The sequence below is a fragment of the Diceros bicornis genome, chromosome 2, assembly GCF_020826845.1.
Source record: "Diceros bicornis minor isolate mBicDic1 chromosome 2, mDicBic1.mat.cur, whole genome shotgun sequence".
Taxonomy (NCBI): domain Eukaryota; kingdom Metazoa; phylum Chordata; class Mammalia; order Perissodactyla; family Rhinocerotidae; genus Diceros; species Diceros bicornis.
The window spans coordinates 82,202,692-82,215,912 of record NC_080741.1 but is presented as its reverse complement, the minus strand read 5'-3'; the positions used below and the strand labels follow the sequence as shown (position 1 = coordinate 82,215,912).

Genomic DNA, 13,221 nt, shown 5'->3' with positions numbered 1-13,221 from the left:
TGGATGGGAGTTAGAAATAATGAGATGGGTAATCAGATCCCCTCAGGGTTCCAGAGCCAGGCAGGCTGCAGTCTGCGCTCCTGCCAGGGCTGTTTCCTGCTGGAAAGACTTGACTCTGAGCTGTCCAAGCTGCTGGAGGGCTCCATGCACCACCAGCCTGGAGGCTCCGGCTGGTTGAGTGAACTGGGGGAGGTTTCTCTGCTCCTTCCAAATCGTCTCCTGTCATCACTGTGTGATTTGTGAGCTTTTCCTCTAAAACATGGGAACATTGGCTCCTGCTTATGCCCTGTAATGGAGGAAGGCAGTGGCTGCAGCATTTCTGATAAATAATATCTCTTTAGACCACCATCTTGTTACAAAAAGGATACAAGAAGTTGAATACAGATGGATTAAGGTCTTTTTAAAAAATAATATGGCCTCAGTCTAGTGAGGTGTCGGGAGGGTCATTGCTCCCAACTGAGAGATCTGGGCTTGATTCCTGGCTTCATTGCCACATACCAGCTGTTACGACCAGAGGCCACTTACCTCTGGGCCTCCACTTCCTTGTCTATGGCGAAAGAGTGGGGGAACACTCTTAGCACCGCCTTATAGGGGATGCTGCACAGATCGTGTGAGATAACCATGTCAAGGCTCAGCAACAGGCCTGGAACAGATGATGTGCTCTGGAAGTACTCGTGACTGTTATTAAGATTATTATGGGGCCTGCCCTGTGGCTTAGCGGTTAAGTGCACGCGCTCCGCTACTGGTGGCCTGGGTTCAAATCCGGGCACACACCACTTCTCCGGCCATGCTGAGGCCGCGTCCCACATACAGCAACTAGAAGGATGTGCAACTATGACGTACAACTATCTACTGGGGCTTTGGGGGAAAAAAGGAGGAGGATTGGCAATAGATGTTAGCTCAGGGCCGGTCTTCCTCAGCAAAAAGAGGAGAATTAGCACGGATGTTAGCTCAGGGCTGATCTTCCTCACACACACACACACACACAAAAAAAAGATTATTATGAGTCCCCAGTAGTGGATGGAGTAAAAGTAGTTTGAAAAATATTTGGAAAGCATTTTTATGACTCTGTGTTGATGTGGCAGGGCTTGCACTTGTGGGAGTGACGGCATCTCAATCCAGTTCAATGAGTAGGCCGTGTCACAGGTGTCCCTGTGTGGTGTGGTACAGTTCATAGAACAAGATGTGACCTCGGACAAGCCCCTGATCTTGGTTTACACAGAGCCTTGCTTTCGTCATCTTAATGATAGATAATAATATCCACGTCTTGTATGTGTGTGGTGTGTGGTGTGTGTGTAGTGTGTGTGATGTGTGTGTGAGTGTGTGTGTATGTGTGGTATAGGTGTGGTGTGTGTGTAGTGTGTGTGGTGTGTGTGTGAGTGTGTGTGTATGTGTGGTATAGGTGTGGTGTGTGTGTAGTGTGTGTGGTGTGTGTGTGAGTGTGTGTGTATGTGTGGTATAGGTGTGGTGTGTGTGTGGTGTGTGTGTAGTGTGTGTGGTGTGTGTATGTGTGGTATAGGTGTGGTGTGTGTGTAGTGTGTGTGTGTGTATATGTGTGGTATAGGTGTGGTGTGTGTGTGGTGTGTGGTGTGTGTGTGAGTGTGTGTGTATGTGTGGTATAGGTGTGGTGTGTGTGTAGTGTGTGTGGTGTGTGTGTGAGTGTGTGTGTATGTGTGGTATAGGTGTGGTGTGTGTGTGGTGTGTGTGTAGTGTGTGTGGTGTGTGTATGTGTGGTATAGGTGTGGTGTGTGTGTAGTGTGTGTGTGTGTATATGTGTGGTATAGGTGTGGTGTGTGTGTGGTGTGTGGTGTGTGTGTGAGTGTGTGTGTATGTGTGGTATAGGTGTGGTGTGTGTGTAGTGTGTGTGGTGTGTGTGTGAGTGTGTGTGTATGTGTGGTATAGGTGTGGTGTGTGTGTAGTGTGTGTGGTGTGTGTGTGAGTGTGTGTGTATGTGTGGTATAGGTGTGGTGTGTGTGTGGTGTGTGTGTAGTGTGTGTGGTGTGTGTATGTGTGGTATAGGTGTGGTGTGTGTGTAGTGTGTGTGTGTGTATATGTGTGGTATAGGTGTGGTGTGTGTGTGGTGTGTGGTGTGTGTGTGAGTGTGTGTGTATGTGTGGTATAGGTGTGGTGTGTGTGTAGTGTGTGTGGTGTGTGTGTGAGTGTGTGTGTATGTGTGGTATAGGTGTGGTGTGTGTGTGGTGTGTGTGTAGTGTGTGTGGTGTGTGTATGTGTGGTATAGGTGTGGTGTGTGTGTAGTGTGTGTGTGTGTATATGTGTGGTATAGGTGTGGTGTGTGTGTGGTGTGTGGTGTGTGTGTGAGTGTGTGTGTATGTGTGGTATAGGTGTGGTGTGTGTGTAGTGTGTGTGGTGTGTGTGTGAGTGTGTGTGTATGTGTGGTATAGGTGTGGTGTGTGTGTAGTGTGTGTGGTGTGTGTGTGAGTGTGTGTGTATGTGTGGTATAGGTGTGGTGTGTGTGTGGTGTGTGTGTAGTGTGTGTGGTGTGTGTATGTGTGGTATAGGTGTGGTGTGTGTGTAGTGTGTGTGTGTGTATATGTGTGGTATAGGTGTGGTGTGTGTGTGGTGTGTGGTGTGTGTGTGAGTGTGTGTGTATGTGTGGTATAGGTGTGGTGTGTGTGTAGTGTGTGTGGTGTGTGTGTGAGTGTGTGTGTATGTGTGGTATAGGTGTGGTGTGTGTGTGGTGTGTGTGTAGTGTGTGTGGTGTGTGTATGTGTGGTATAGGTGTGGTGTGTGTGTAGTGTGTGTGTGTGTATATGTGTGGTATAGGTGTGGTGTGTGTGTGGTGTGTGGTGTGTGTGTAGTGTGTGTGTGTGTATATGTGTGGTATAGGTGTGGTGTGTGTGTAGTGTGTGTGGTGTGTGTGTGAGTGTGTGTGTATGTGTGGTATAGGTGTGGTGTGTGTGTAGTGTGTGTGGTGTGTGTGTGAGTGTGTGTGTATGTGTGGTATAGGTGTGGTGTGTGTGTAGTGTGTGTGGTGTGTGTATGTGTGGTATAGGTGTGGTGTGTGTGTAGTGTGTGTGTATGTGTGGTATAGGTGTGGTGTGTGTGTGGTGTGTGTGTAGTGTGTGTGGTGTGTGTGTATGTGTGGTATAGGTGTGGTGTGTGTGTAGTGTGTGTGTATGTGTGGTATAGGTGTGGTGTGTGTGTAGTGTGTGTGGTGTGTGTGTGAGTGTGTGTGTATGTGTGGTATAGGTGTGGTGTGTGTGTGGTGTGTGTGTAGTGTGTGTGGTGTGTGTATGTGTGGTATAGGTGTGGTGTGTGTGTAGTGTGTGTGTGTGTATATGTGTGGTATAGGTGTGGTGTGTGTGTGGTGTGTGGTGTGTGTGTAGTGTGTGTGTGTGTGTATATGTGTGGTATAGGTGTGGTGTGTGTGTAGTGTGTGTGGTGTGTGTGTGAGTGTGTGTGTATGTGTGGTATAGGTGTGGTGTGTGTGTAGTGTGTGTGGTGTGTGTGTGAGTGTGTGTGTATGTGTGGTATAGGTGTGGTGTGTGTGTAGTGTGTGTGGTGTGTGTATGTGTGGTATAGGTGTGGTGTGTGTGTAGTGTGTGTGTATGTGTGGTATAGGTGTGGTGTGTGTGTGGTGTGTGTGTAGTGTGTGTGGTGTGTGTGTATGTGTGGTATAGGTGTGGTGTGTGTGTAGTGTGTGTGTATGTGTGGTATAGGTGTGGTGTGTGTGTAGTGTGTGTGGTGTGTGTGTGAGTGTGTGTGTATGTGTGGTATAGGTGTGGTGTGTGTGTAGTGTGTGTGGTGTGTGTGTGAGTGTGTGTGTATGTGTGGTATAGGTGTGGTGTGTGTGTAGTGTGTGTGGTGTGTAGTGTGTGTGTGTGTATATGTGTGGTATAGGTGTGGTGTGTGTGTGGTGTGTGGTGTGTGTGAGTGTGTGTGTGTATGTGTGGTATAGGTGTGGTGTGTGTGTAGTGTGTGTGGTGTGTGTGTGAGTGTGTGTGTATGTGTGGTATAGGTGTGGTGTGTGTGTAGTGTGTGTGTGTGTATATGTGTGGTATAGGTGTGGTGTGTGTGTAGTGTGTGTGGTGTGTGTGTGAGTGTGTGTGTATGTGTGGTATAGGTGTGGTGTGTGTGTGGTGTGTGTGTAGTGTGTGTGGTGTGTGTATGTGTGGTATAGGTGTGGTGTGTGTCGTATGTGTGGTGTGGTTGTATGTGTGAGCATGTGTGGTGTGTGAGTGTGTGTAGTGTGTATGTATGAGTGTGTGGGGTATGTGTGGCATGGTGTGTGTGTGTGTGGTGTTTGTATGTGGGGTGTGTGGTACCTGTTTCTGTGTGTGTGTTTGTGTCAGGTGAGACTCCCCTAGTCGCCACAGTTAACAGCCTGGGGTAAGAGCCCTTGGTAAAGATAAATGGTGATTTGCTGTATGGATATTGATATCCCGATGACCTACATGTGCTGGGAGAATCCGCCCTTACGGCTTAAATTTCAGTTGAGGAGCTGAGGCAGATGTGGCACACATACCTGAAAGAACTGAAAAACAGCGCGAGGCGGGAGGTCTGAGAGGAGCCGTGAGCCCCACGGGAGTTCAGAGGCGGCCCCGCAGGCCGAGCAGTCCAGGACCTCCTGGAGGAGCTGTGCCTGACGGGGGCTCTAAAGCAGTGGTTTTAAAACTTTTTTGCTTACCTACCCTCTAAATGAACTTTTGGGGAAAAAAAATCTCTTTTTGCCTCATACATTTTAACTTGACATCTGAAATGTTTCACTATAAGTTTAAGTAGTTACGGTGGATATAATTTCTGCCATATTGTAAATATTGACCTTGTAGTATAAAATTACACTATTCTCTTAAATGTATCAAATGGAAACTAACAGCAATTTTTTATTTTGCCTTTTTATTGAAGGATCAGGCATGTATATACAGTAGAATGCACAGATCTTAAGTGCGCAGCTCAATTCATTTTTACCAGTGTACCTACTTCCCAGATGGAGGTGTGGTATATTTCCAGCATTCCGGATGGTACCTTTGTGCCTCACTCCACAAAGGTGACCATTTCTCCGACCTCTATCACCATAAACTATTTTTGCATGATCTCATTTGTTCTGGCTTCTTTCAGTCAACATAAGATCTGTGAGATTCAGCCATGTCACTGCAGGTAGCAGTAGTTCATCTTGTTTATTGTTGTATAGTATTCCATTGAATAAATACCTCACATTTTAAAAAATCTTGTCTACTCTTAATAGACATTTTGGGTTGTTTCTAATATTTGGCTATAAAGCTACTATGAGTATTTTTATATATATTTTTTGGTGGACACAAACACTGATTTCTTTTGGGTACATATTCATGAGTGGAATTGCCGGGTCGTAGGATAAATACTGTAACACGTTGGTATCCATCGCCATCCACCAAAAATTACCTACCTAAGTCAGAAATTTTACGTTGTTCTTTACCTTCTTGAACTCATAATTCCTTTCTACTTCTTTCACAGACTTTTGTCTTAATATATTTTTATGCTTGAAGCTTTTTTATTGATTATCATACTTCTTTTTACCCAAAATATATGTAAATTGAAATGGACATTTAAAAGTTTCCTTTGACCATAAAACTCTAAGTATCTTTCTTTTGGGTTGATTTATCATTACAGTGATCGCATACACAATTCATCAAAATAACATCAATATTTTACACATTTGATAAATAATTACTAAATGTAAAAAGTAAGATAGTGGGGGAAATGCTTCTCATAATGAGATGGATGGGGTGGTTGATGGCAGTCTTTTCGTACTGTAAGGGGCGTAAGGACCGTCCAGCTATCTTACTAAAATGCAGATTCTGATTGAGAAGGTCTGGGTTGGGGCCTGAGATTCTGTATTTCTAATAAGCCTGCTGGCAATGCTGATGCTGCTGGTGCACAGACCACATTCTGAGTAGCAAGAGTTTATGGTCCCAAAGGAAGATTTGTTAACACCAAAATTCTAAATTGTCCATGTTTTCTGGCACCCAGATATCTTGACCCTTTGGGGCGCTGCACCATCGTCAGATCCTGGGTGAAGAGAAGTCGGTCTTTCTCCTCCGAAGAGGGAGAAGAAGTGTTGTGGCGAGGGAGGGGGGAAAGGAGCACTCGTGCCACCTAGGCTGAGGCGCGTTCTCAGGCAGAGCAGGGAAGAGTGGGAATAGAGACAGGTTCTCAAGCTGATTCCCTTATCACTCTTCCTGCCTGAGTATCCCTGGGGAGGTCTTCATGTCCCCCGGGGTTAGGCTGCCCCCTTTGAAGGGCACTTCTCTGAAGGATGCTAAGATGGCACTGGCCGCCATTCCAGAGAGGGGCCCATTTATGCACATGGGATTGAACATTTCAAGGATTGGTTTGAATGGTGTGGGGAGTCCACTGGGGGTAAATCCTGAGAAGGTAAGTTTGGGGCTGGGTGGTGGATGACCTTGAATTCCGTGCTAAGGAGTTGGGCTTAATACTCAGACAGAGAACAGCTGTGGGGTGTTTTGAGCAGGGAGCTGGTGTGAGCAGAGTGCTTTGGGGAGACTCGTCTGTTGAGCAGATTGTGGGATGGCCGAGAAGGAGTTAATGCATGGGGATGGCAGCAGTGACAACACTATGGGCTTGAAGATGAGGTTGGCTGTGGTCCTTGGAATTTGGCTATGTTTTATCTCCAACCCCCAGCTCTTGAACTTTTGGCCTGGTTGGACAGACCTGGTTTGCTCAGTCAGTATTTCCTGAAGTGTGAGCAACATTCCTCTCGGGGTACCTGAGATGTTTATGCATGAAACTCAAGGTAATTCAAAGTGGAACACAGGCGTGGCCTTAAATAACACTGAAACCCAAGCGCAAATGGCATCCCCTTCTCAGCCCTCTCTCAGTCCCAACTACATCTGGAGAAAGTCTTTCTTTAATACCTCTCACACTCCCATTTTCCTGTTGTTGACAGAAAGCGAGCAGCTGAGGCTTAGGGCCTTTGGTAAGCAATAGTCTCTAGACAGAATTTTACAAAATTTTTGTTTTTCTTGAATTAGTTTTCTGTGTACCAGGATGGCAAGTGGTCCTCGTTCTCCCCTTATTGTAGTGACATAAAACTGTTCATTTTAGGTAAGTTCATTTCGGTAAGAAAAGTGAGCCAATTTACTAGATCATATGGAAGAAATAATAATACTGGTGGCATGTGGATATGGCAGAAATCATGGTGGTGACATGTAATGATTCAGCTTTGGGAAACATTGGGTTAGACTTTGTGGCGAAAACTAGCATGTGCCAAATTGTCCTGCCAGTGCCTGGGGAGGCTCCCGGTGGTGGGAGTGGGGAGGGGCTGCTGGAATTGCAGAGCTGCCGGAGGCACTGGGTCAGCTGCATGTGTCCCACTGCTGTTCCCACCGCCAGCCTAACGCCTTGCTCCTTGCCTCTGCCCGCAGAGATCCGCACGCAGCTGGTGGAGCAGTTCAAATGCCTAGAGCAGCAATCCGAGTCCCGGCTGCAGCTGCTGCAGGACCTCCAAGAGTTCTTCCGCCGGAAGGCTGAGATCGAGCTCGAGTACTCCCGCAGCCTGGAGAAGCTGGCCGAGCGCTTCTCCTCCAAGATCCGCAGCTCCCGGGAGCACCAGTTCAAGTGAGAAGGGGCCAGGGCTCCGGGGGGATGGGAGGCAGCACTGGGGTGGGCGGGCAGTGGGCAGCAAAGCAGCAAGGAGGAGAGGACTCACTGCAGGCAGATGGTGTGCCTGTAAGGCCCTGGGTATGCAGGAGACTCACACCTCCAAGCCTCGATCTTCCTGAGTGTAAAGTGAAGACAGAAATTGTTCCTATGCATAAGGATGCTGTAGGGAATAAACGAGCAACCAAAGAAAAGTGCTTGTCACAGACAGTAAGTGCTCAGTAGATTGTTGTTGCTGTCATTACTATTCTACCAAGCAGCAGGCACTGCACGAGCCTCTATTTGGGCCAAGGTGACACCCTGCCTCCTCTCAGGGCATCCTCATGTATTTTTTGGCATTCTATTTTTGTTTTATGGACATAATATCTTCTCTTTTATCTGGGGGTCAGCCAGCCTACTTCTGAATTCCTTCAGCATGATGACCTCAGAGTTTCTTCTCCAGGGAACAGATGCTCAAAGCATTCCTCTTCCTTCCTCCCCTGGAGGACGAGTCCCTGGGCTCTTTCCCTACCTCATTTACTTATTACCAGGCACAAACCCTCCGTGTGCTAATTTCTCATATCCCAGCCCTGAGTTGTGGAGGCTCTGTCCGCTCGGGCACAGACACGGCGGGCTGAGTCCTCCAGCTACAACACCTGCGCTCAGAGCTCATGGGGCCAGCCGGCTAAGTGCAGGGAGGAGGCAGCAACCTCACCAGGACTGCATTCACCTGGGGTGGGCGCCACTCTGCGGCTGTCTCTCCCTCTACCCTGCTCCCCGGACACTCCCCTCTCCTGGGTCATCTTTCCAGCGAACAGCCCTCAGTCTTGAGGAGACCGGAGACTTGATTCAACCCGCCTGATCTGCTCCTCCTTCCACTGGGTCCCATCTCTTTTTTTCTAACTATTTTTAAATTGTGGTAAAATACGCATAACATAAAATTTACCATCTTAACCACTTTTAAGTGTACAGTTCAGTAGCATCAAGTACATTCACATTGTTGTGCAACCATCACCACCATCTCTGGAACTTTTTTCATCTTCTCCAACTGACTCTGTAGCCATTATACACTAAGTCCCCATTCCCAGCCCCTGGCAACCACCAGTCTGCTTCTTGCCTCTATGAGTGAACTACTCTAGGGACCTCACATGAATGGAATCATACAGTATTTATTCTTTTGTGACTGGCTTATTTCACTTAGCATAATGTCCTCAGGATTCATCCATGTTGTCGCATGTGACTGGATTTCCTTCCTTTTCATGGCTGAATAATATTCCATTGTGTGGATAGACCACATTTTGTTTATCCATTCATCCATCGACGGACGCTTGGTTTGCTTCCACCTTACTCTATAATTTTGCATTCCACTCTGGCCAGGGAGCTCTCTTCCTTTAAACTCCCTTAAACATCTCCCCTAGTCTGTGCCACAGCACACTCACATTTGTGCTTTCTTCTCTTGACATTTGGGGATAAGAAATTGCTTTATTAAAGGGCAAAAATGTATTACACCTTTGCAAATACCCTGCTTGTTTTCCTACCCAATGTCGTTGATTCAAACTTTCACTGCAGGAGGAAGCTTCGATTAATAACTTCCAGGCACTGTCTAGGCTCTTTCACATACATAATCTCATTTTTATGATATATTTTTTTGGATAAAATTTGTTATTTTTTTCAAATGATTAAAGTAAAATGTTCATGTGTACAGTTTATAAAATACAGAAGAGTAGGAGAAAAAAAAATCATTCGTAGTCCCACCCGCCACTCAGAAGCAACCACTGCTCACATTTTGGTGCCTTTTCTCACCTGTCTTAATAAGAACAACAGCAGTGATCATTTACTGAGCCTGTTAACTGAGCACTTCCTTTGTGCCATGTGGGTGTCACTACCTAATCTTAAAGACGAGGACAGTACAGCTCTGAGAAAGCTCCTTGTGCAAACATGTCTGTGGACCAATCATCGGAAAGAGACAGATTTGACCCTTCACTCTCATTCTGCCTCATCGGCCTGAGATAAGAAAGGGCCTGGGTGCAGCCTGAGAGCAGCCCTGGAATCCAAACACTCCCCTGAAACCACAGACGCAGACACATGCACGGAGACCCACGTCTCTGGCTGAGCTGTCATGGGAGCCACCCAGGGCTGTGTGGTCAACTGCAGCCTCCGCTCCTGCCCCTCTCCTTCCTCTCGGTTTGGAATCAGCTCCTTTCCCATTCTCAGTGTGAAGATGGGGAGACAGGGAAGGGCGGGGCACTGGGGGAGCACAGGCAGGGGTCTCCTGTTTCCCTGCATTGCCTGTAATGAGCTCGGTCATCCCCTCATGGGTTCATTAACCAAGGCTACCAGACAGAAACAGGAGCCCCAGCTGGCAGTTGGGCCAAACAGGCTGCTTGACACACTATGCAAGTCTAATTAGGGTGTCGGCCCAGGCCAGTGCAGCTGGAGCAGGCCCTCTGCGCAATGCTAATGCGTCAGCAGAGCCCCCAATGGCTTTTGGAAGCGAGACTCTAGGCAATGTCTGGACTTGCCCTTTGACCCAGGGCCAACCACCGCTGACCCCTGGCAGCTTCTTCTTTGGAGCTCAGTGCACAGGGTCTGTGCTGTGCTCTGGGTCCTTCTTCCGGGCTGTCCGGAGAAGGCTTTTCCTGCTGTCTTACAAATACCTCATTTGAGAGTGTTCATATGTGTGCCAGCTAGCCTCTCAGGGTCTTGAGGGCAGGGCCCAGGTCTTGTCGTTTTATTCCTACTGCAGTGGGCCTAGTGCTGGGCAGAGATGGGTGTTTGAATGAGCAGGGAGAAGGGAGGAAGAGAGGGAGGGAGGGGACTTATTTGGTCTATAAAGTCCACTCTGGCTGAGAAATTTGGTTCAGGGAGAGAATGGATTTGCCCAAGATATCACGGCAAATTAGTGGCAGAACTGGGCTGGGAACTGTCTTAGTCCATTTGGGCTGCTATAACAAAGTACCATAGACTGGGTGGCCTATAAACAAATCTATTTCTCACAGTTCTGGAAGCTGGAAGTCGGAGCTCAGAGTGCCAGCACAGTCGGGTTCTGCAAATGCTTGCAGTTTGCACTTTGCTGATTCTCACAGGGCGGAGAGCAGAAAGAGGAGGCAAGCTCTCTTTGTGACTCTGCAAAGGGCACTAATCCCATTCATGAGGGCTCCACCCTCCTGACCTCCTCTAATCCTAATTACCTGCCAGAGGCCCCACCTCCTAATACCATCGCATTGGGGGTAGGGTTTCAACATATGACTTTTGGGAGGACACAGACATTCAGTCCGTATCAGGAACTCGTCTCTTGACTCTAAGTCCACTGCTCCTCGTTTTGCTTCATGGGCCACATCTCTCTAAGGCCCCAGCTGTTCCCTACCCACCTGGAAAATTTCCAGCTGCCCAGGAGGTGCTGTGGCCAGGGCTCGACTCACCTGGGCTGAGTTCCACGTGGCCCACAATTCAAAGAGGCTCAGATGATGGCCCTAAGGGCTTACCTGGGGCGAGCTGAACATTTAGAGGACAATATCATCTTATGTTTCTTTTCTACCATCACAGATTTTTATTCTAACGCCTTTATCAAAGCACTCTGACATCTTTGCTCTCTTGTAATCCTGATGATAACCCAGGGACGTAGAGAGGGAGGCAGTGGTTTTATCTTAAGCCAACTGAGCCTCAGACAAGTTGAGTGGCTTATTTTACAAAGGACACACAGTGAGCTGCTGAGTGAGAAAACCCAGGGTGCCTGATCTCCAGCTCGGGCTTCTCTCTCCGAGAAGCCATGTGGGTCATTTATTTATTTTAAGTGCGTGTGTTGAGGACCTCTTATTTTCGAGGACTATGCTTCGTGCTGAAGACACAAGGATTAATGAGACGCAGTCCCTGCTCTCAGATACGGTCCCTTCTCTTGAGAGACAAGCATGTGGCTTGGGACCTGCCTGGAGTTGGTGTGGTTGGGGCAGGCACCCAACCCTTGTGGCTGTGCTCTTTGGACCCTGCCATGTGCTTGCTCTTCAGGCCTCAGTGTTTAGATGTCACTTCCTCTGGAAAGCTTCCTTGAGTCTGACCTGGTGCTTCTTCCATGTGCCCCAATGTTCTATACTTGTTGATTTGCTTCTTCTGCCAGTATTTATTGAGCGCCAACCCTGGGCCAGGCCCTGGTTCACAGTGGTGAACAAGATAGACTTGGTTCCTGCCGTGGTGGGATTTACCATCTAGTGGAGGAGAGAAATGAAGAATCAAATATAAAAAACAAATAAAAGAAAGGCAAAATGTCATCAAATGATTGCCAGGATGGAAACAAATATAACGCAAAGTGTTCTGGTTATCTCTTCTGTGTAACAGCAATACCCCAAACTTGATATGTATCTCATGATTTCATGGGTCGGGAATTTGGACAGGGCTCAGCTGGGCGATTTTTCTGCTGTATGTGGCATCAACTGGGATCACTGCTATATTCAGCTGGTGGCTAGTTTGGGCTGGAGGGTCCGAGGTGGCTTCCCCACCCGTGCCTGGTGCTTCAGTGGGGATGGCTGGAAGGCTGGGCTCAGCTGGACTACCTCCCTCTCCGTGTGGTGTCAAGGCCTCTCTACCTGGTGCGTCAACCAAGTGTTAGACTTCAGACATGGAAGCTCAGGGCTCTAAAAGAGCCATGGGGAAGGCCAGGCCTGGAGCTGGCATGGCATCACCCTCTCAGCCCTAGCTCAGCTGCAAGGGGACAGGAAATAAAGCCATCTTCTCATTGGAGCACTGTCAAAGGATTTGCAGCCCTCTTGAATCCTCCACAGTGAACTAGAATGGCAGTCAGAGAAGGCTTCTGGAGGAAGTGGCATTTAAACTGAGACCTGAGGAGCAGCCTTGGGGACAGTGTGAGGGGAAGAGAGGCCAGTGGGGCTGGAACTGTTGAGGGCAGAGTGGGAAGCCACTGAGGCATTGTAAGTAGGGAATACCATGATCTGATTTCTATTTTAAAAGATCATCCTGGTTGGAGGGGGCAAGAGTGGAGCTGAGGAGACCAGCAGGGTGGGTGGAAATTTGCTCTCCAGGCAGGTGGTGATGATGGCCTGGGTGACAGCAGAGCAGGTGAGGAGTGGACAGATGCTGGGAGATCTTTCAGAGGTAGAGTTGAGAAATCAAGGATGTCTCCTGTTTCTGACTTGAGATGGAAGGATTTGAGGAGGGAATGAGGCAAAAGCTGTCACCTTGTGTTGTAATCGCCTGTTTTCTTGTCTGTCCCCCTTTTGACAACTGGGCTACGAGCTCTGAGATGGCAGAGAGGGTGGCTGTTGACCTGGGGTTGCTAGCACCTGGCACCAGGTTTGGTATATGGTTGGCACTCACTAAATGTTTATTGAGTGAGTGAATGCAAGTCAAATGGTAATTAGAGTTGCTCTGGGCTGGGGGTGGTGGGAGGTAGGGAAGCGGACTGGTTGCCCTAGGAGATTGGGGAGGCCATTTGGGCGAAGGGCCGCCCACTCCTGTGCCTGGCACCTGGCACAGTGTTGCTGAGAGGACAGAGTGTGGACTTTACAATGCTCTCCCTGACGGGGCAGTTGGGACCACAGGAGGCTTGAGCTCTAGTTTACAAAGTGCGGTCCCCACCAGCAGCACGGGCATCACATGGGGACTTGTCAG

At 48.2% G+C, this 13,221-nt stretch overlaps 1 protein-coding gene across 1 annotated transcript in view; it reads left to right on the top strand.

Moving 5' to 3' along the window:
* The window catches only part of LOC131419146 (SLIT-ROBO Rho GTPase-activating protein 3), a 248,436-nt gene that overhangs the window by 108,485 nt on the left and 126,730 nt on the right, over window positions 1-13,221 (top strand). Inside the window, exon 2 of the mRNA XM_058564009.1 lies at window positions 7,386-7,578. Coding sequence (XP_058419992.1) covers window positions 7,386-7,578 — 193 coding nt within the window. The remainder of the gene's footprint in view (window positions 1-7,385; window positions 7,579-13,221) is intronic.